The 22700-nt window shown below is 43.2% G+C and overlaps 1 protein-coding gene across 1 annotated transcript in view; it reads right to left on the minus strand.

The window, feature by feature from the left end:
- thsd7ba (thrombospondin, type I, domain containing 7Ba) overlaps nucleotides 1-22700 on the minus strand; it is a 624788-nt gene that overhangs the window by 531572 nt on the left and 70516 nt on the right. Inside the window, 1 exon segment of the mRNA XM_078229305.1 lies at nucleotides 1804-1973. Coding sequence (XP_078085431.1) covers nucleotides 1804-1973 — 170 coding nt within the window.

A 22700-nucleotide genomic window follows, 5' to 3' on the forward strand; every position in this document is an offset into this window, starting at 1 on the left:
ACCATCTGAAAATGTGATTTAAATCACAAACTTCAGATGGTTCTGATTGTGTTGTGTCAACAGTATCAATAGTTACCCAGAAAAAGTTGGAACAGTTAAAACCACTTCTAACTTCTGGATAACAACTGTACAGAGACACATCAACCTCCCAAGAGACTTCCCCAACACCCCCAAGCCCACAAAGGCGTCCCTCTATCCCCTAACTGCCAGCTCGCATGGGGCCCCGTGAGACTCCTCATTCCATTAGCCGACAACTCACAGGGACTCCCCACCCCCACCAATCCCCCCCCACCTCCTAAGGACCTTCTCATTCGACTGCCCCTGATCCAGCAGTCTCATCTTCTCCAACAGGGCTACCCATCCACACAGGACTCCATCCTCCACACCCCTAAGGTGACTTCTCCCCTCATAGCCCAACTTCAAAGGCCCACTCTGACCGCTACTGTCCCATCAAAGGGAAAATGCTGCGTCACATCAACATGTTACATCGGGGACTTGCAGCTTAATTTCTCAAAACTGAGGAGTGTTTCTTTAAGAAGTTGGTACTTGTCAATCACAATCCATTCAGTAGTATGTAGCACCCTCAGGGGCCTTACAGTTTAGTTTTAGTTGGATCACTTCTGAAGCCTTTCCATAAGAACAGTTATAGTGCTAAGTTAGGAGACCTCAGTGAAGACGATTTTTCATATGACTGTATGATAGTTGCAAACTCCAAAATAGTGAACAATAAAGTTGGGCAGCTGAGCAAAGAAGCAGATAAATTATACCCAGGATGAAAAGGCAGAAACAAACATATTGTTGACAGATTAGTCAATGGATGGAGATGGAGATGAAGATGGATACGGTACCTTCGCTTCTCTACATGTGAAAATGAGAATTATTGCTGATCTGGCAGTTTTAATGGAATACATTGGCGTGATGGACAGGGGGAATACAGCAGCAGTACAGACACTGTGCTTTAACTAGTGAAACCAACATTTCAAAGATTCACAAGCACAAGCCCATATTTTAAGGAAGCCAGTGACATCCCAGGAGCAATGCGACAAATATGATTCCAATATCTTCCTTCGTTCAGAATACAATGAATTTACCAATTTCAATTTCTCTTGTTCTACTTTGTAAAATTAATTATAAATAAATCTAAATTGTTTTCCTGGGGTTACCTGACAGAAAATATTACTGTATTTCAAAACCTACAAGTATTTTGCAATACTCAAAGGAGTAAAAGCTGGCATAGCACACATTCTCCTTTTGTAGCACAACATTATAGCAACGTACATTACTTGCAAATCTCAGCATTACCAGTCATTATTCAATGATATCCTTTCTTATAAGACCTCTTATATTGTTTAATTGTACATGTGGTGATATTCTTTTGTTTAGTGATTAAAATGAAACAAACTGGAACAAACTAAACCAATACGTTTCTGGAAGTCAACTGCTGGAGCATGTGAATAAATATTAAAGATTTTAGCTTTTGGGAATATAAAGTTTGACACTTTCAAGTGTCAAGGTATCCTACACACATAAAATAAACTGGGGATCTCACTCTCAGCCAGTGCCGACATCCAATCTGTGCAAACATGGGAAATTGATGAGCAGAAAAAGGCCAGCTAGTTCATTAAACCTGCCCCACACCAGAGCATCATGATCAAACATCCCTAGCTTCCCACGCACTGACACAACACCCCAGATTTATCATCTCCTTGGAGAGGTACATAGGTGCATATGCGATACTTTGAAGTCAAGCCATTTATTCCTACCAAAAGGGAATTATCAGATATGTATGCAGGATTACAATACCTTCTTTTAATTTCTGCTGGTTAACTTCCCCTCTTTTCTGTGCACAGTAAACATCTCGTGTCTGTATGCCGCCTCCACACAAGGCTGATTGATTGCTTCTGCGCCGGTCCTGCTGACTGAGTAGAGGAGTCACCTGGCACTCATTCCAGTCTGTGGTTTTCCAAATATACCTAATGGAAAATGAAAGTGGCATATGGTTTCCTTTCCTTCTATTTGTAGATCTCCATACATGACAAATTTCAATGGAAAAAATCAAAACTTAAATTTACGCTCATCGATCAGTGCATTCTAACAGTTCAACATTCGGATGTGTGAGACTCAGAATTTGTCAATATCCAAGTCTTTACTCATAGCCTGGATAATAAGAATCATCTGTCTACATATATGAAAAGAAATTTGTAAAATTACCATGTTTAAAATTTAATTGATATTGATAGCCAAAAAGATAAAAAAAGTTCAAGATCTTGGAGTAGTTCCTGATTTAGAACATATTTCCATCATTAGTATTCATTTGCATATTTTATCTTGCGGATATTGTGAACTGAGACGTGTACTTACATTTTATATCTTAAATTGTGAAGGACTGGAAACAACTCAGAATCATTTACTGGAAATGTTTAAACGTTTTGAAGGGGCATTTGTTGTCAGGGGGCTAAGACCTTAAACTCCATATTTTTATTTTATATTTTCTCATGGCTAATTTCTAAAATTTAAGAAACTATTTTTAAATTGACCAAGACTATGTGTGTCTGTGGCCATTGAACAATAAGAGCTAATATGTCAGTTTCACAGAAACAGTCACCTCGTTATCTCTGAAAGAGCCTAACACCCAGTGGGCTGCAGAGGCCAAATTTGAAGGGAATTATACAAATGCCATTTACATTTCATAAGCCAGGTCTGACCAACCAGAGGCAATTCATCTCCAATGACAAATAACCGCACAGCTTCCTCTTAATAATTGGAGCACTAACAATCTCAGGGATCCAGAAAAGGTGATACACTGTCTTCGACAGAGTCAAAGTGGACAAGTAGGAGTCATGTGACATCATAGAATCATAGAAATCATAGAAACCCTACAGTGCAGAAGGAGGCCATTCGGCCCATCGAGTCTGCACCGACCACAATCCCACCCAGGCCCTACCCCCACATATTTACCCGCTAATCCCTCTAACCTACGCATCCCAGGACTCTAAGGGGCAATTTTTAACCTGGCCAATCAACCTAACCCACACATCTTTGGACTGACCTTCCCCAGCTGGTGGAACCAGCAACATTGCTTTGTGGTGCTGCAAAGGTCGGTCTGCCATTTCTACCATCTGCAAGCAAGATAGAAAGGTGGTTCTGTCCAGGCTTGAATGCCTGACTCCACTTACACTGTTTCTGCTGGAACCTTTATGCCATTGCCGACAAAACTGATTCATCTTTACATGTCTGTCTCATTGTGCAAGTCATCTCTCCTGGACTTAGTCTTTGCTTTAGGATTCTGGACTCTCGTGAAACAATAATGCTTTTCTCTGTGGTCTTTGCCCTGTGAATCCTTCTTTCTCTATACCTCCTTTACTGTATGAGTGCACAGGGGACTAAATAGCAACACCCCCTCCTACGTTTTGAGTTTGCGCACATAAAGTAATCCTTTGAATTTATCCCATCTTGAGTTTGCTGTTATTAACAGAAAATTGGATCACACCAAAACTGAGGGTTGGGAATGATACCACCACTTATAAAGGGGAAAGCAAATCAAAAGTCCTCCTCTGTTTATGGATGGGTGGTAAGAGGAGGAATCAGGGCTGTCTAGGTTAAACCCCCTCCTGTCTACAACGATGTTCAAATAGGTTCAATTTAAGCAATGGAGAAAGTAGTCATCAAATGATAAGATGATGATGGATTTAAGCCAATACAGCTGTTGGTATATTTATATTATTCATTTGGGCAAGTTGGGGAAAGTAAATATTCATATTTCCTAAACATTCAGCCTCAGAGGAAAGAATTAGACAGTTTCTTTTGAGAAAGATGCTTGGAGCTAAAGGTGACTTGCCTTCCTATGAAGAAGATTGCAGCTCCCAGCTATACAATATTACTGAGAAGTACAGAATGGAATGGAAGAGGGAATACATCTTATGTTTATCTCCCTGGCCTGTCAAAAGATATACATGAGAAAACTGAGGCGGCAAATGGAGCATAGCACTCCATCAATTTTTGTGTGCAAACTTTTGTAACAATTGCTGCACATCTAACATTGTGTAAAATACCTTAGGAACTGGAGTAGACAATTTTGGCCCTTTGAGCCCGTCTGTCACAAAATAAACTCATTGATCTGTGCTTTAACTGCATTTATCAGTCTTTGGGACATATCTGTTTGTACAGTTACCTCACTAAAAATTAGCAATTTTAGACTTGAAAATGTCAATTGATCTTGCATCCATCACCTTTTGAGGGAGCAAGTTCCAGATCGTCACAGCCCTTTGTGTGTAAATGTGCTCTCTAGTGGCCCAATGTCCAAAACTGAGCACAATAGTACAGATGCGATCTGAAGTATCACTTAACCTCAAGGAAGATGGAATTCAAAAGTGAGAAAGGACAACATTCCATTCATCTTTTTGCTTTTTTTTTGGACATCTGCAATAGATTTCATGGATATACAAACTTGGACAGCTAAATCCTGGTTTCTTACCGAAGAAAAATATGTCCTTCCCAAGTGGGTTACCTCTCATGTCTCCATACTGAAATCCACCTATCTGCTCACTTAGTTGCTTTGTAACTTCCATCTCTCATCCACACAACTTACTGCCTCTCCTGAATTAGTGTCCTCTGCAAACATGGATATACTATTCTGTATTCTTGCAATTCTTGCATCCATGACATTAACATATTTATAGTGAAAAGCTGAAACAATCGTCTCTTCAGCACCAGACACCATGGATGGGATTGTCCGGGGTCTCCCAGCCGTGTGTTTTTTGGCAGCTACCTCCCGTAGTGAGCCATTCGCTGGCAGTGGGATTCTCTGCTCCCAGCGCTGTCAATGGGATTTCCCATTTAAGTCACCCCATGCTGTCAGGAAACCTATGGGCAGTGGGTGCGCTGCCAGAGGGACAAAACAATCTCGTTGTCATAAATGGCCGGAGAATTCCAGCCCACATATTAAATCCATCATGTTTCTCTCCTTGAAGCTGCTTCTCTGTTCACACTCCACACTGAGAAAACAAATACAAAGTACTCATTTAATGAATCTCCAATGTTCTTATTGCCCATTATAGACATCCAACTGAATCGACTCACTTTCCCTTTACCTTCCCCTTTCTCCTAATATATTTCTAAAGCATTTATTGTGAGTTATGCGAAGAATCTTCCACATCCACATCATTCCCCCTTCTATGCATCTGCCTACCATATTATTTAAACTGTTTTGTTTGTTGGTATTTTGCTGATGTAATGATAGTGAAACTATTGATGTTAACTTCATTACAACTGTGAAACTGGCAGCAACTTCAGATATCCACACAGAAATTGTCCCCGCTCCTCCACAGTGAGCTGTTTTGAAGTCCTCAGCATCTTAGAAATTACAGATTATTACTTGAATGGTTGTAAATTGAGAGAGGTGGATACTCAACGAGACCTTGGAGTCCTTGTACATCAGTTGCTGAAAGTAAGCATGCAGGCACAGCAGGCAGTAAAGACGGCAAATGGTATGTTGCCAAGAAGATTTGAGTCTTGGAACAGGAATGTTTTGCTGCAATTGTATATGGCATTGCTGAAGCAACACCTGGAGTATTGTGTGCAGCTTTGGTGTCCTTATCGGAGGAAGGATGTCCTTGCTATAGAGGGAGTACAGCGAAGGCTTACCAGGCTGATTCCTGGGATGGCAGATCTTTCATATGAGGAGAGACTAAATTGGTTAGGATTATATTCACTGGAGTTTAGAAGAGTGAGAGAGGATTTCACAAAAACTTATAAAATTCTAACAGGGTTAGACAGGGTAAATTCAGAAAGAATGTTCCCAATGGTGGGAGAGTCCAGAAGTAGAGGTCTTAGTTTGAGGATAAGGGGTAAACCTTTTGGAACTGAGGTGAGGAGAAATGTCTTCACCCAGTGGGTGGTGAGTGTGTGGAATTCACTACCACAGAACGTAGTTGAGGCCAAAACGTTGTCTGATTTCAAGAAGGGATTAGATATAACTCTTGGGGCGAAACAGATCAAGGGATGTGGGGGGCAACAGGGGATCAGGATGTTGAATTCGATGATCACCCAGGATCAAAATGAATGGTGAAGCAGGCTTGAGGAGGAGAATGGCCTAGTCCTGCTTCTAGTTTCTATGTTACTTAATTTTACATTGACTGAACATTTTTATTCAATTGGGTCGAAATGATATGGCTGTTCACATCAGCGGGACTTTCCCATCCCACTGCAGTGAATGGAGATTTGGCTGGGTGCCAAATTTTCCGACTTCATTGCAGTGGGAGCATGGTGTGAACGGCTGTTAAATCGGGCTCTAGGTCCTGACACAAAAATCTGTGAAGTTACAACTTATTGGATGAGGTGAAACAGGGTTTTTAACGGCATCCTAAGTCATAATGACTGCCAAACAATGGCACTGACGCTGATAACCTTATTTTGTATTTATGCAATGTGATCCATTACGATGAAAAAATTCCATAGATTTTTAAAATAAAGAAACATCTTTTTTTAAAGTTTGTTTAAGGTATACCAGCTTCTATGTTAAACCCAACGTGAGTGTCTCAATTTTTATTTTGCTTTCTTTAAAATGTTTGGAAGAATAATCAGTGCATTTTACTTCCTGATTTACCATCTGTGGGAACTCTTCAAAGCTTCCATAGCTGAGGCTGGCATTAAATTAACCGCAGGAAAGGTGGAATCCAGGCATATATATTTCCCTGTATTGTGCAAACATACGTCAGGCATTTTCTACTGAACTTTGTGGATAAAATGGGATCACCAGTGGCTAGACAGTCTCTCTTGAACAACATACAGGACAATGGAGTTTTCCTAGCTTTCTCCCAATGCCACCATAATAGATAGACTGGTTCTTTTATCACAGTTGCTATATTTGGGACCTTTTGTACACATTGGATACCATACCTGCCTTTAAAACTACTCTAGTGACTTTTCAAAAGTAATATATCGTATTTAAAACCCTTTGGAATATTATGAGGAAATTACCTTTCATACCTCCTCTAGATAGTCAATATATTTCTAAATATTAACCATTCCAGTTCAGAAGGAAATTTGAAATGCACAGCCAAATTATACAGTTACTTCAGAAAGCATTCCTCTTGATTTAACAGGATTAGGTCCAAGTATTTTATGTCATTGACGATTAGGGCAGCATGGTGGTACAGTGGTTAGCACTGCTGCTACACAATGCCAGTGACCTGGATTCAACTTTGGCCTTGGGCCATTAGTCTGTTTGGAGTTTGCACGTTCTCCCCATGTCTGCGTGGGTTTCCTCCCACGTTCCAAAGAGGTGCAGGTTAGGTGGATTGACCAACTAAATGTCCCAGGATGTGTAGATTAGGGGGATCAGTGGGGTAAATGTGTGGGGCTACAGGGTAGGGCCTGGGTAAGATGCGCTGTCAGAGAGTCAGTACAGATTGGATGGGCCAAATGGTCTCCTTCTGCACTGTATGTGTCCTATGATTCTATGCTTAAAGAGTCTCAACAAAGAGTATTGAGATTTGTTTCATTAACATATAAATGTGACATGGATTCTAAATGATAATAATGATGTTATATGAGAGAATGGGAAGGTGCTCCACAGTTTGCTTTACCTATGAAGTTATGTTAACTTGTCTTAAGTAAATACCGTACCTAGCTCTGCTGATTACCTTGGTATTAAGTTCCGCCAACCAATGTTGTAATCTGGCACTTTCATAGCTTGTTGTAGTTAATCATAATCATGAGATGGCACAGTGGCAAGCACTGCTGCCTCACAGTGCCAGGGACCTGGATTCAATTCCGGCCTTGGGTCACTATACGTGGGGAGTTTGCATGTTCTCCCTGCGTGGGTTTCCCGGGATTCCTCTGGGTGCTCTGGCTTCCTCTCACAGTCTAAAGATGTGCGGGTTAGGTGCATTGGCCACAACCAATTACCCCCTTAGTGTCAGGAGGACTAGCAGGATAAAATACGTGGGGTTACGGGGATAGGACCTGGATGGGATTGTTGTCGGTGCAGGCTTGGTGTGCCGAATAGCCTCCTTCTGCACTGTAGGGATTCTATTGTTCTATTCTATAATTCTAAGATAATGAGTGAGGCTCCAAAGGCACACATTCAGTTATCTCCGAGTCAACCTATGCAGCCATGTTTGACATTTAGTCGTGAAACGTTAATCATCCAGATTCTGAGGCAAAATCCAATACTGAGTACGTCTCTATTATTTGGCGAAATTAATAGTTTAACTACCAGCAAGCAGTGTTCGAACAAGATGTTTTCAATTAGTAATCCAATAACTATCCCCCCAACCATCCAGCTAAACAAAATAGCAATAAGAAGTAAGGAAATAAAGATATGCATTTATATAGTAACTTCCACAATCATCAAATGTTAGAGCGTTTTATAGCCAATGAAGTAGTTGTGAAGTGCAGTCACTGCTGTAGGGCATGTGCTCAGCAAACACCCACTAACAGCTTTGTGACAATGACCAGATAATCTATTGACTGAGGGATAAATATTGGCCAGGACACCAGGGATAACACCTCTGTTTCATTCAAAATAGTGAAATGGGATCTCTTACGTCCTGCTGAAGAGGAAAATGGACCCGTGATTTAATATCGCATCCATATGGTGGTGCCCCCAACAGTGCAGAACTCCCTCAGTACTGCACTGGAGTGCCAGCCTTGACTTTTGATGCTCAAACCTGGAGTGAGACTTAAATCATGAACCTTTGACTCAGAGTGATATCAACTGAGTCACGGATGGTATGGCTTTGGAGAACAAAATAAAATTGCCATTTTTGTATTAACATTTGCACTCTTACAGAAACAAAACAGGCCTCATTATACAGTCATTAAAGAAATATTTCTCAGGCACTGAGTGCCATGTATTGAAAACACTTTTCTTTAGCCACAGGCCAACTCTGCATTCCATGTGCTTCTATATACAATGTCTACATATCAGATATGGAACTGAGGACCCATCACTTAGCCAAAAATTATGGGAATATAAATTGCTGCTCGTATAACTAACACTGAGTAGAAAGGGATTGAGGGATTGTGCAAGGAAGTGGTAGATAGTCTCCACAATAAATCCAATGCGATGCAGTGATTCTTAAGAAATTGTGGCTTGTTTTAAGAATATAAATGTTGCCCTTAGTTGACATCAAACTCTCTGGTTACAGAAATTACTGTGAATTTTTATGGAAGCACTATCTGGCACTTGACATTTAAAAATAAATTTTATTGGTTTCTTTCATTCTGTTTGGAAGCATATTTCAGCCATGTAACACAGCCAATATTGCATTTAGAATGAAGTGAAATGTATCTCATATCGAAAAACATACTGCATAGATCTTAACTCCGAGCAAATGTAAAATGGGCGGTCGCACTATTGTTCATTTTGCCTCTCTTATCGATTGATTTTGATTAAAGTAAACAATGGAAGAGAGTTATAAATGCCGCCAACTCTCCATGATCCATTTTAGACAACTGAGCAAAGTCAGGATCTATCTATCCTTTACAGCACAGCAAATAGAAATGAAAAATTAACTCAAAAGCAATCAACTTAATATAATCTCCAAAACGTTTGATCGACATGTACATCGGTAACACCCAGCTGAGAAGGATCTTGGGTTGACACACAACTTATCTTATTCATAAAAAATGTGCTCTTTGTGGTGAGTCTTAATTTATTCCAGGATCTATTGACCTTAAAAATATTTCACAATTCATCATTATATCCAAAGTTCACATCCCAGTGTCTCAACTGACATTTAAACTCCTCATTCACACAACATCCCTGATGATGTATTTTGAGCACTTGTGCTGTTTAGGCGATGGGAGGGAATGACTAATTGGTCAGGGTGTAAATTATTTCAAACCACCGCTTCCCATAATATTAAAAAGCGTATTATAATAACTTTACAGTCAATGGGCTGAGAATTCCCAGTTCATTGTTCCTTTCATCTCTCGGACCTGAATTGGGGTCTGAACAGATTAAAACCGAAGGGGCTGAATGTATTAGCTGGGAAAAGGGAAAAAAGGATTCGTATTTCTAAAGCAGCTTTGATGACTTCAAGATGTCCCAAAGTGCTTTGGAACCAATTAAACACTTTTGAACAGGAGCCTGAGGACATCAAACACACTGGGCAGAATTTTGTACTCTATGTGGAGCGTACTGGCAGAGGCAAGAAAACCAACGTGTCGCTCTCTAACAGCACAGCCCAGTTTTCTCTCCAGATTCTCTGGCACTCTGTGCACAGAAAATCTGGATGTGTGATTTTCGCACCTCTACCCCACAGGCACCGGGATTTTGTGCCCATAGATAGGCAGACCCCTCCCTTACAAGCATCGGGCACTCCCCCCGACCCCACACACAGATACAGGGAATCCATCCCTTCCCAAAAGCAGTGCCCCTTGGGCAGTGTCAGCTTGGCACCCTGGCACTGCCCACTGGGCACCATGGCACTGTCCACAGTGTCAAGTGTCAAGGCGGTGGGGCCTGAGGAAGCAGGGCCTAAGGAGAGTGTGTTCTCTCTGCCCAGAACAGAGAGAGATCTTCACATATGTAATTGCACTCTCTGGCGTGAGCAGCCGACTTTCTGGCAGGCTTAGGCCCTGCCCCTTCCCCCTGCTGGCAGGAAACAGATTGTGCATTATTTTTTGCACAAAGTGGTGTACGATTGCATTTTCAAACTCGGCCAAAAAGCAGATCTGAAACTTTCTGGTTTTCGCTCTTTTTCGGCACTTAGAATATTTTTGGTAAGATCGCCCCTCCCCCCGTACTTTTTCTGACCTGGGACCTAACCACAAACAATTTTGCTTGTGGATTTTTCCTATAACAATTATTTGGTGGCAAAGTGTGCAAATTATTTTGAAATATGACTGGCATGATTTTGAGGAAGAGAGAAGAGCTCTTCCCAAGGTTCTGGCTATTATTTATGTCTCAGCCACAACCACTAGAGCTGATGCTCTGGTTATTAACACATTTGGGGGAATTTTCCGGGCCTTCCTGTCGGCAGGATCTTCTGGTCCCACCAATAGCGTCTCCCCCCCATGTGGCTGATTTATGTTTTGCAAGATCAATTGTAAACTTTGCTGATCAGGGGAATTCTTTATGTGGGGGAACATATGGCAGGGAAGTCTTTTAAGCATGTTTAAACTTATTGAAACGTGTTTAACTGAGGTTCCCACCCAAACCTTGTTACATCATAATAAGCAGGCAATGGGGAAAATCTGAGAACAAGATCTTGCTGTCAAGATTTTAAATTCAGCGGCCTCACAGGATTTTCCACCAGCGTGGCCATTTTCGCCCATGGAAAATGTCAAAAGAAAATCCTGGCCACAATGTCAATACAACTTATTTCATTCTTTCTTAAAAAAGAAAGCTTTGAATTTACATCGGATGCTTCATGATCTTAAGACATGGCAAAGTGCTTGACAGCCAGCACATTTGAAGAATAGTCACAGTTATGGTAGCAAACACGGCAGCAAGTGTGTATACAGCAGAATTCTACAAACAACAAAGGGTTGCCCATTCATATTTCAAATTCACTTTCAAACTGACTGATTGTTAGCGGAAAAAGTCCACAAGTGAAATTGTTTGTGGTTAGTTTCCAAGTCAGAAGAAGTATGAGTACAATATCAGCAACTTGACATATGTCAAGGATAACTGAAGTGCAGGAGTCATTTAAACACGAGATTCCTTAGAACACATTGGGTGGGATTTTACAGACTTGCTCATCCCAAAACCGTAAAATCCCACCCGAGGTCAACGGACCTTTCCATGGTCCGCCTCTCACCCACTCCGATTCCCGTGGCGGGCGGGACGGTAAAATTCCAGCCATTTATTCAGCCCAGAAAGACAAAGACATGGCCATGCCTGCATGAGGGCAGCTCTTCTGGAGTTAAAATGAATTCAATTGCTGGATATTGTAACAGAATCTATCTTGCAGCTAAAATAAAACAATTCGGACTTAGAAGCACTCGATTTCCCGAGTAAGCAGAAAAACAGAGAGGAGCGGGAAAAAGAGATTAGTTCCAAAGATGTGGAGTTAGGTGGATTGTCCATGGTAAAATGCACAGGGTTGCAGGGTTGGAGCAGAAGGAAGGGCCTGTGTGGGATGCTCTTTCAGAGAGTCAGTATAGACTCAATGGGCCCAATGGCCTCTTCCTGCACTGTGGGGACTCTATGATTCTTAATTTTGAGACAGTCTGCAAGGTTAGTTTGATTGTTTCATATTTTGTAGAAATTTGCGTTAACGATACAACAGAAATATCTGCAATCTGACTCATCCTCAAGCACTCACTCATCTTTTTTGAGAGCATTAACGTATGTATGCGAATCATTCAGAATGACTGTAGTGTAAGTTATTCCTTTATTAATCTTGGTCGCTGTGACTGACAAGCTAGATAACTGGAAATGACAATTCACATGAACTTTGCTGACAAATGATCATGTTTGGAAGCTTTTCGCAATTGAGTTGTCATTAACAAGTTACAGTAAGAAAAGGATACCAAGTTAAAACTACCACAGTCAAGGTTGCATGACAAGTTAAGGAGTGAAAGGATTCCAGGTTGTTTACATATTAAAGTAAAGACTTGTAATTAACTCAACTTTGATTCAGAGTACTTGGCATGGGTTGCTATCACCGTTTGGGATTCTGCTGTGCACCCACAGGCTTTTGGAAGAATGTTTCAATTTTATTTATCAGTGTCACAAGTAGGCTTACATTAACACCGCAATGAAGTTACTGTGAAAATCCCCTAGTCACCACACTCCGGTGTTTGGATACACTGAGGGAGAATTTAGCATGGTCAATGCATCTAACCAGCACGTCTTTCAGACTGTGGGAGGAAACTGGAGCACCCGAAGGAAACCCACGCAGACATGGGGAGAACGTGCAGAGTCCGCACAGACAGTGACCCAAGCCAGGAATCAAACCTGGGTCCCTGGCACTGTGAGGCAGCAGTACAAACCACTGTGCCACCGTACTGCCCTAGTATTTGTGAACTATATTATTAATATTGCAGATATTGTTCGACATTGTTGCTCAAAGGATTCTGATCAAAAATATACTTGTTTACTCTTTGTGTACTCAGACTGTTCATCTGGCTTGCTTATTTTGAGCATTAATAGTTGGGAAATTTTTAGATAGGCATGGACAAATTGCAAATTATCACCACAAATCTGCAGCGATTTTATTACCAGCATTGGTCACGCAGTATGGGGGTCATTGCAAATCAACTAAAAGAAGGAGCCTTGTGGTTTATGTCTATCATGGTAACACGCATGAGTAGACAAAGAGGGGAAAAAAATGAACATAACCTGCCCTTGCCAGCTGCACACTATAAAAAATATTGGATATGAATGTGATTTCCTGGCAGTGATTTCATCCCAGGATTCAGAAAATTATCTAAGCTTCCTTCTGGTGCTTTTGTGTAACATCTGAATCCTTCAATGAATAGGCTGCCCACTAATCACTTCCAGATATCAATTACTGTCTCCATTTATTTCCATTTATTTTTCCGGGGCCAATTATCAGAAATGGCAATCATTCTTTCACTGATATTTCATCACAACATTGAAGTAGCATCACAGAATCTGGAAGAACCTGCTTCGCATTGTTGCTCATATAGCTCTTGTATATTATTGAAACTGTTTTAAACATGTCCTCAATATAATAGATCAATACTTCTCACTTTGTTCCTTTTGAAAATCATGTTCCATGTGTCACAGTCTTGTAGAATGGTCTATTTCATTCTGAAAATGACTTGAGAACCCAATAAAAACATTTTCGTGTTGGATTCCACTAAAGTGTTTTAGCCTTCATTTTGCCACCTCGCATCTTATAGACTTCTTTGTTCTGTCAAAGGAAACTGAAGGAAAGGGGGAAGGAGCCACACAAAGATTAATAGCCCTGTCCATGAACGATCATAGACCTCTTTCCGTACTGTGTCTCTGTTCAATAAGAACGATCATAGACCTCTTTCCGTACTGTGTCTCTGTTCAATAAGAAGTCATTTCACTGGAGGTTTACTATGTATCGATCTATTTATTGTCTGGTAGAGTTCATGTGCAGTTAACTTTTGCATTGGATCATCTCCCTACAACTATAAAGTGGAGAAGATTCAGCAATTTCTTTTCCCCAAGTAGTTAATTTAACTGGGCTGATAGGTTTTTTTACAGTCTGCTTCAAGCAATATTCAACCTGTCAATAATTTGTGGATTATGCTATTAATATTAGGGATCTATTGCTCATGTACTGAGTGTAGCTCAAAAGATTTTGAACAAAAAGTGTACTTTTATACTTCAAAACAACATCTCTGCAAATGCAGACTGTTCATCTGACTTGTTTTTTAAAGGAAATAATAGTTGGTAAATGTTTAGGTATTTGTAAATTAACTTAATTACTAACAAATCCCAATGGTTCTTTCAGTGCAGCCTTAAGCTTCTATTAAGAGGACCTGGATTTAAATTCCAATCTTGGTCCATCTAATATTTAGCGGAACATTTTCCAGTCTGTGCTGCTAGTTTAGAACCTTGTCCACTTCCAGCACTAAGTGGACATTTAGATTTGCTCTTCTCAGTTTTCTGACCATTCATACTAATCACCAGCAGTGTATGCTGAATGGGAGCAAGCCTGTTCCTCCTTTCAATTAGATTATTGCTAACGTGGATCTCAACTCCATTTACTGGCCTTGGTTTAATATCCCTCATTAACTGGCCGAACAAAGGTTTCTAATATCCACTGCCAAGAGCAACATGGACTCATTGTCATCCGTCAACTCAGCTTCACTCAATGACTGGGTTTCAGCACAACGATAAGAAAATGAAACCATTAGTGCTACTATTTATATTGTACACTATGCTAAAGAACTATAAAGGTCTGGCCATGCGTTACAAGGCATTAATTCAATTGAACCATTCTGCTGACATTCCCAAATTGCTCAAGCTTCATTGTCAATATGCTTGTTTAAATGACTGCCTTGAGCACAATGAGGTAATGCATTGCTAACCGTCTATGAGATTCTGTATTGATAACGGTGGAGTATTTCTCTGATCTACAATATAATATTTCAGTGTAACTCTGTTTTGTGTATTTTTCACATAACTATCTTATGTGAACTATACCCTTAGCAGCATGCAGAAGCTGAGAATTCATGAATATTCTATTATGGAACTTTCTAAAACAGACTTGTGATGGGCAAATTATTCTGAAGCATGCACGCCCATGCAACTTTAAAACTAAGAACCTATTTTATTTTTTATTTAAGTCCCAATAGAGGTGGCTACTCTTTACATTAAAGCTTTAAAAAATGGAAAAGTGTAGAAAACAGTGATCTTTTCATACATCCACTACACTTCTTAATTCACCTCTCACAGATGGTACTTAATGAGCAAAGACTTGACAGTGAATTAGTTCAAAGTCGTGCTTTAAATTCTCTGGGAAGCCATACACTCCTAGAATGAGCAGAGCATCACAAAGGAACGGTGAGTTTGAGGTACAGAAGCTATCACAACTGAGGAACACAACTCTTCAAGTTTAACCCATCACTCCAGACAACAAACAATTTACCTGCAAGTTACTAAAGAACTAAACTTAATTTAATTTTTTACTCGTATCTTTTATTCTTATCTGCATGTAACCTTTGTATATATTTAGTTCATAACTTATCACTTTCACTTGACTAACTTCCAGCAGCGATTTCATAATAAACTAAACTTCTGGTTTGAAAGCTTACCATGACTAATGAATTGAAGGCCATCTCACTCTCCAGAGTCAATATTCTCCAGCTAGTACCTTAGTACAGCCACCCAACTTCTAAAGGTGGACTAATCTGGAGTGGACTTACACTAATTCTCTCCCAAGCTACCACTAGTGCCTGCTTAATGAGATTCTGACTGAAGGTACGCTTCTGTGAGGCAGGGTAGTAGCCTGTCAGTTTTCCTAAGTGTTACAAACATGTAATTATGATAGTGCAGGTTTTAATGACTGTGGTGAACCATCGTTGGTTACCACTGTGGGGTTATTCCAATGTTGCTGTTGGGTTAGGGTGTTGACACTGTGGGGTTGTTATAATGTTGTTGTTGGGCTAGGGTGTTTACACTGTGGGATTAATATACCTGTGGTGGATGCTGTTATGGCACATCCCGGTCGGGCCCCGCCTCCTGGGAGAGGTATAAGACCCTCTGCTCAGGCGGGACCCCTCCAGTCTGGAATGGTGTACTCGTGTTTAAATAGTTCCATTGTTTGTCAATAAAAGCCTTCAATTGCAGAAGCCTTGTACCTCGTGCTTGATTGTCGCGCATCAATTTTATTGACAAACTCTCGACAGTAAAGAGAGTATGGAGCAAATGCTGAAACCAGAGCGTCTGACGCTGGATCCACGTGCGGTCGGCGCCTCTAACACCTTTGACCACTGGCTGAAGTGTTTCGAGGACTACCTGGCAGCCTCTGCAGCAGTTACTACGGATAACGACAGACTCCAGGTCCTCCATGCGAGGGTAAGCGACACTGTCTACCTCGCGATTCGTGCGGCCACCACTTACCCGAGGGCCCTCGAGCTCTTGAAAAAGCGATACACGAGACCACCCAACGAGATCCACGCTCGTTACCTCCTCGCTACACGACGTCGGCAGTCGGGCGAAACCATGGAGGACTACGCCAATGAGCTCTTGCAGCTTGCCAGGGGCTGCGACTGCAAAGCTGTGTCGGCTGAGCAGTACATGTACGACCTCGCCCGAGATGCGTTTGTGGCAGGGGTAGGGTCTTCGTACATCCGGCTCAAGCTGTTGGAGAAAGGGAATCTCAACCTGACCCAAGCGATGGAGATGGCTGAGATGCTGGAGGCGGCGTCGAAAGGCTTGGCTCTGTATCCAGAAGACCACATGGAGACAACGTGGCAGGAGCAGTCACAAATCCCTCCTCGCCCCACGGGCTCGCGCTCCCATATCGACCCGACGACGGCGGCAGCCCCAGGCGGCCCGCGGTGCTATTTTTGCAGAGGAGCCAAGCATCCACGGCAACAGTGTCCAGCTAAAACGGTGATCTGCAATCAGTGCGGTAAAAAGGGGCACTACGCGAAAGTCTGCAGATCGAAGCCCAAGAACGGCAGTGCAGCCTGTGACCCTCCAGAACGGAGACAATCTCCATCGGCGTCGCAGTACCCACGAGGTCCGACCACGTGCGAGCCCAGGACGACGCCATTGTGGCTAGCGGAGGAGGAGGATGACCACCAGGAGTCGCTACGCTTGGCGCCCTCACCCATGTGCGATTCATGGGGGCGGCCGTCTTGGTCGACGACGACCAGGAGCGACCAGCAGGGGTCCTCAGCATCAACCTCGGCTGCCTGCAGTGACGTCCAAGGGCCAACGATGGTGTCGATCACCCTGGACCAGGCTAAGCATCACAGGCTTGACTGTTCAATGATGAACATTAAGGTAAATGGTCGTACTGTGTATTGTCTGTTTGACAGTGGGAGCACCGAGAGTTTTATTCACCCTGACACTGCAAAGAGGTGTGGACTCCGGGTTCTACCTGCCAAACAGACAATTTCTATGGCATCACGGTCCCGGTCTGTACCGATCCAAGGACGTTGTGTGGTAACTCTGGAGGTGCAAGGCACAATTTACGAGCGATACAGGCTCCTTGTGTTGCCGCATCTTTGCGCGCCAATTCTCCTCGGACTAAACTTTATGGTCCACATGAAGAGTGTGATCCTACAGTACAGTTTGGCCACTCCCTTCGCTGGCAGTAGGGAATCAGCCGCAGCCTCCAAATCGTCCAAAGCGCCCCGCATGCAATCTTTCCACACTAAAGATCACCACACCCTCTTTATTTAAGAATCTGGTACCAGGCTGCAAGCCCATCGCTACTAAAAGCAGGCGTTACAGCGCTGAAGAGCAGATCTTCATCAGATCTGAGGTTCAGCGGCTCCTCAAAGAAGGGATCATACAGTCCAGCGTTAGTCCGTGGAGAGCACAGGTCGTGGTGGTTAAAAGTGGGAACAAACCCCGGATGGTCATCGACTACAGTCAGACCATTAATCGTTATACGCAGCTGGATGCGTATCCTCTCCCGCGCATATCTGATATGGTCAATCAGATTGCGCAGTACCAGGTGTTCTCCACCATAGACCTTAAGTCCGCCTACCACCAACTCCCCATCCGCCCAGAGGACCGACAATACACGGCTTTTGAGGCGGATGGTCGTCTGTATCAGTTTCTTAGGGTTCCATTTGGTGTCACCAATGGGGTCTCGGTCTTCCAGCGTGCTATGGACCGAATGGTGGACCAGAACGGGTTGCGGGCTACCTTCCCGTACCTGGATAATGTCACCATCTGCGGCCATGACCAGCAGGACCATGACACAAACCTCCAGAACTTTTTGCGCACTGCGTCTCGCCTGAATCTGACCTATAACAGGGAGAAGTGTGTATTCCGTACGCGCAGGTTAGCTATCCTGGGATACGTGGTGGAAAACGGGGTCATTGGCCCTGATCCAGACCGTATGCGCCCCCTTACTGAACTTCCCTTGCCCGCTAGCGCAAAAGCACTGAGGAGATGCCTCGGCTTCTTCTCTTATTATGCGCAGTGGGTCCCCAACTACGCGGATAAAGCCCGTCCGCTCATCAAGTCCACAACTTTTCCGCTCACGCCAGAGGCCCAATTGGCCTTCAAGGCTTTGAAAAGCAACATTGCGAAAGCCACGATGCACGCGGTGGATGAATCCATCCCTTTTCAGGTGGAAAGTGATGCATCTGATTTCGCCCTGGCCGCCACACTAAACCAGGCAGGCAGGCCCGTCGCGTTTTTTTCCCGCACCCTTCAAGGTCCCGAAATTCGGCATTCAGCGGTGGAGAAGGGGGCCCAGGCCATTGTGGAGGCCGTCAGACACTGGCGCCATTACCTGGTGGGGAAGCGGTTCACCCTGATCATGGATCAGCGATCCGTGGCGTTTATGTTCAATAATACGCAGAGGGGCAAGATCAAGAATGACAAGATCTTGCGGTGGAGAATTGAGCTCTCCATCTATAATTACGATATTATGTATCGTCCAGGGAAACTCAATGAGCCCTCGGATGCCCTCTCGCGCGGAACATGCGCTACCATGCAGGAGGACCGCTTGAACGCCCTCCATAATGATCTGTGCCATCCAGGGGTCACTCGGCTCTACCACTTCATCAAAGCCCGCAACCTGCCCTACTCGGTGGAGGATGTCAGGTCAGTAACAAGAAGCTGTCGGATTTGCGCGGAATGCAAACCGCACTTTTACCGACCTGACCGGGCACAATTGGTCAAGGCCACTCGCCCCTTCGAGAGGCTGAGTGTGGATTTTAAGGGCCCCCTTCCCTCAACAGACCGGAACGTGTACTTTCTTAACATCATAGATGAGTACTCCCGGTTCCCGTTTGTTGTCCCCTGTGCGGACACGTCGACTGCCACGGTGATCAAGGCATTCCGTGATCTTTTTACCCTGTTCGGGTACCCCTGCTATATACATAGCGACAGGGGCTCGTCGTTCATGAGTAACGACTTGAGGCAATTCCTGCTCTCATACGGGATTGCCTCTAGTAGAACCACGAGTTACAACCCTAGGGGCAACGGACAGGTGGAGAGAGAGAATGCTACAGTCTGGAAGGCTGTCCTACTGGCGCTAAAGTCCAAAGGCCTTCCAGTCTCCCATTGGCAGGAGGTCCTTCCAAATGCGCTTCACTCCATTCGCTCCCTCCTGTGTACGGCAACCAATGCTACTCCCCACAAGAGGATGTTCTCATTCCCTCGGAAGTCGTCCTCGGGAATATCTTTACCAGCCTGGTTGACGTACCCAGGACCCGTCCTTCTGCGGCGACATGTAAGGGCCCGCAAGTCCGACCCCTTGGTCGAACCGGTCCACCTCCTCCACGCCAACCCTCAGTATGCCTATGTGGCATATCCTGACGGGCGAGAGGACACAGTCTCGATCCGAGACCTGGCACCCGCAGGGGACGTAGCAACTCCTGTCGCTCCCATACCCCCTGTCACGAATCCCCTATCGCTTATTTCTTCCCCGGACGTGGCGCGGTCAGCACCGGGACCAGTGCATAACAGTTATACTCCCATGTACAGCTTGCCTGAGACTCGGAGATCGGCGCCACCACAGAAGGTACCGGGATCCCCTGCACCACCGCTTCACCAGGGTCAACCGGCCCGTGAGTCCTCGAGGGGACAGCCGGACGCTGTTTTGGAGAGAACGCCACCGCAAGCACCTGCTCCGGTGTCACAACCGGTATTGAGGAGGTCACAACGACGGTGCGGTCCTCCAGACCGTCTGGACTTGTAGATGTTTTTTTGTATATATGTAGTCTGTTTTCGCACCCCGCCGGCCTTTGTTTTCAAAGGAGGGGTGAATGTGGTGAACCATCGTTGGTTACCACTGTGGGGTTATTCCAATGTTGCTGTTGGGTTAGGGTGTTGACACTGTGGGGTTGTTATAATGTTGTTGTTGGGCTAGGGTGTTTACACTGTGGGATTAATATACCTGTGGTGGATGCTGTTATGGCACATCCCGGTCGGGCCCCGCCTCCTGGGAGAGGTATAAGACCCTCTGCTCAGGCGGGACCCCTCCAGTCTGGATTGGTGTACTCGTGTTTAAATAGTTCCATTGTTTGTCAATAAAAGCCTTCAATTGCTGAAGCCTTGTACCTCGTGCTTGACTGTCGCGCATCAATGACAACTAGCTTAAAAGTACATTTCTGATTGCAGACCTTCACATTGACTTTAAAAAGCTTTTTCCAAATGGAAATATGAACAAACAACATGAACATGTTTGTTCATGCCTTGTTTTTACTCGTATCGTTTATTCTTATCTGCATGTAACCTTTGTATATATTTAGTTCATAACTTATCACTTTCACTTGACTAACTTTCAGCAGCGATTTCATAGTAAACTAAACTTCATCGTGTTTAAGAATAAAAGCTTTAATGCTGGGGTTATTTTTAAGTTGAATTATTCACAAATTTAAAAAGGGGTTTTACACACACACACACATTATTTGTTCATGGGCCATTTTGAGGAAACACCTTTTTAACGTGGTCATGACATAAGTTCAACCTTAGGCTAATATTTAATATCAGAGCGATGACCCAGCAGTGGGGTCATCAACTTCGATATACTGTTGAAAACAAAAACTGAGATTCAAATTTTAGGCTTTTTAGTTGAAAAATTAATGCACTGTCATAACCGCTAAAAGAAACACTATTCTTCTAAATAGCACTTCCAAGTTTTTTTTTAAAAATCACAAGAAATCCTTCCTTTCTACAGCTCTAATTGTTTTGATCATCAGTTTATGATATTTTTGTTCCTATTTCCATATTGGGTTTAAGTATTAACCTCAATACTGCTAATAAGCAAATATTCAATAGTTAGGGCAGAAAAGGTCATTGCAATAGGCAAAGACACAGTACAGCACAAGAACAGGCTTTTTGGCCCTCCAAGCCTGTGCCGATCATGATGACTGCCTCAACTAAAAGCATATGCACTTACGGAGCCGATATCCTTTCATTCCCATCCTATTCATATATTCGTCTAGTTGCCCCTTAAAGGCCGTTATCGTACCTGCTCCCACCACCTCCCCAAGCAGTGCGTTCCAGACATTGATGAAATTAATCAGCTTAGTTTTCATTTGAACACATTCTTCCTAATCAATTTTACTTGTTTAAGCTCAACGAAACAGTGAACAGCCTGAATAGCCTGTTTGACCTTGAACTGTGCTTCAAATTCTGTACCTACCCATTACGAAAGCACTGTGTTCACTTCCTTAATATCTGGTTCCAGCCCATGCCACTGGAAATCCTATCAATGTATATCATTCTCTATTTCTCCCATACACTACTTTCTGCATCTCAAGTTCCACAGTACGTATTCTCTACCTTGTCCAAAGTATCAAAATCCACAGCCTACCCCACACCAAGCACTCCTTTCCTCAAGTAGATCCTTGCCCCCAGTTGTTTTGATTTTGAGGTGTTCATAACCAAGTGCCCTCAACTCATTCTGCCTCTTGAGCATCTTTCAGCTTGATATACCAGCTCATATCCTATTCTTCCAACCACGGTCTACTGAATATTTTCACCTCCCTTCACCCAACTGTTTATTCAAAGACTTCAATGTTCATTGCTCTGCACTCTGGAATTCTCATCTTAACTTCAGCAACTTGCAACATTTCTCAACACATTCAAATCTATCCTCACAGTTCTCTACCACTATACAGCACAATGACACAGGTTAGCACTGCTGCCTCACAGTGCCAGGGACCAGGGATTGATTCCCAGCTTGGAATCTGCGGAGTCTGTACATTCTCCCCATGTCTGTGCGGGTTTCCTTTGGGTGCTCCAGTTTCCTTCCACAGTCCAAAAGACGTGCATTGGCCATGCTAAATCCTCCCTCAGTGTACCCGAACAGGTGCCGGAGTGTGGCGACTAGGGGATTTTCACAGTAACTTCATTGCAGTGTTAATGTAAGCTGACTTGTGACATTAATAAATAAACTTAAAAAACTAAACTAAATGCCTAATTACCTCTCAAAATCTCTTAACACCTGCCAAAAGTCTAAATTTCCATTCTGCCTCAGATCTTGAACTATTTTCCAATATTGAGACCATTGTCTAAATTCAAGGTGTTACTGCCTTGCAAAACTTTATTTGGAAAATATACAAGAATGAAAGAATGATTAGCAAACACATTGTTTGTT

The sequence above is a fragment of the Mustelus asterias genome, chromosome 14 (genome assembly GCF_964213995.1).
Source record: "Mustelus asterias chromosome 14, sMusAst1.hap1.1, whole genome shotgun sequence".
Classification (NCBI taxonomy): Eukaryota; Metazoa; Chordata; class Chondrichthyes; order Carcharhiniformes; family Triakidae; genus Mustelus; species Mustelus asterias.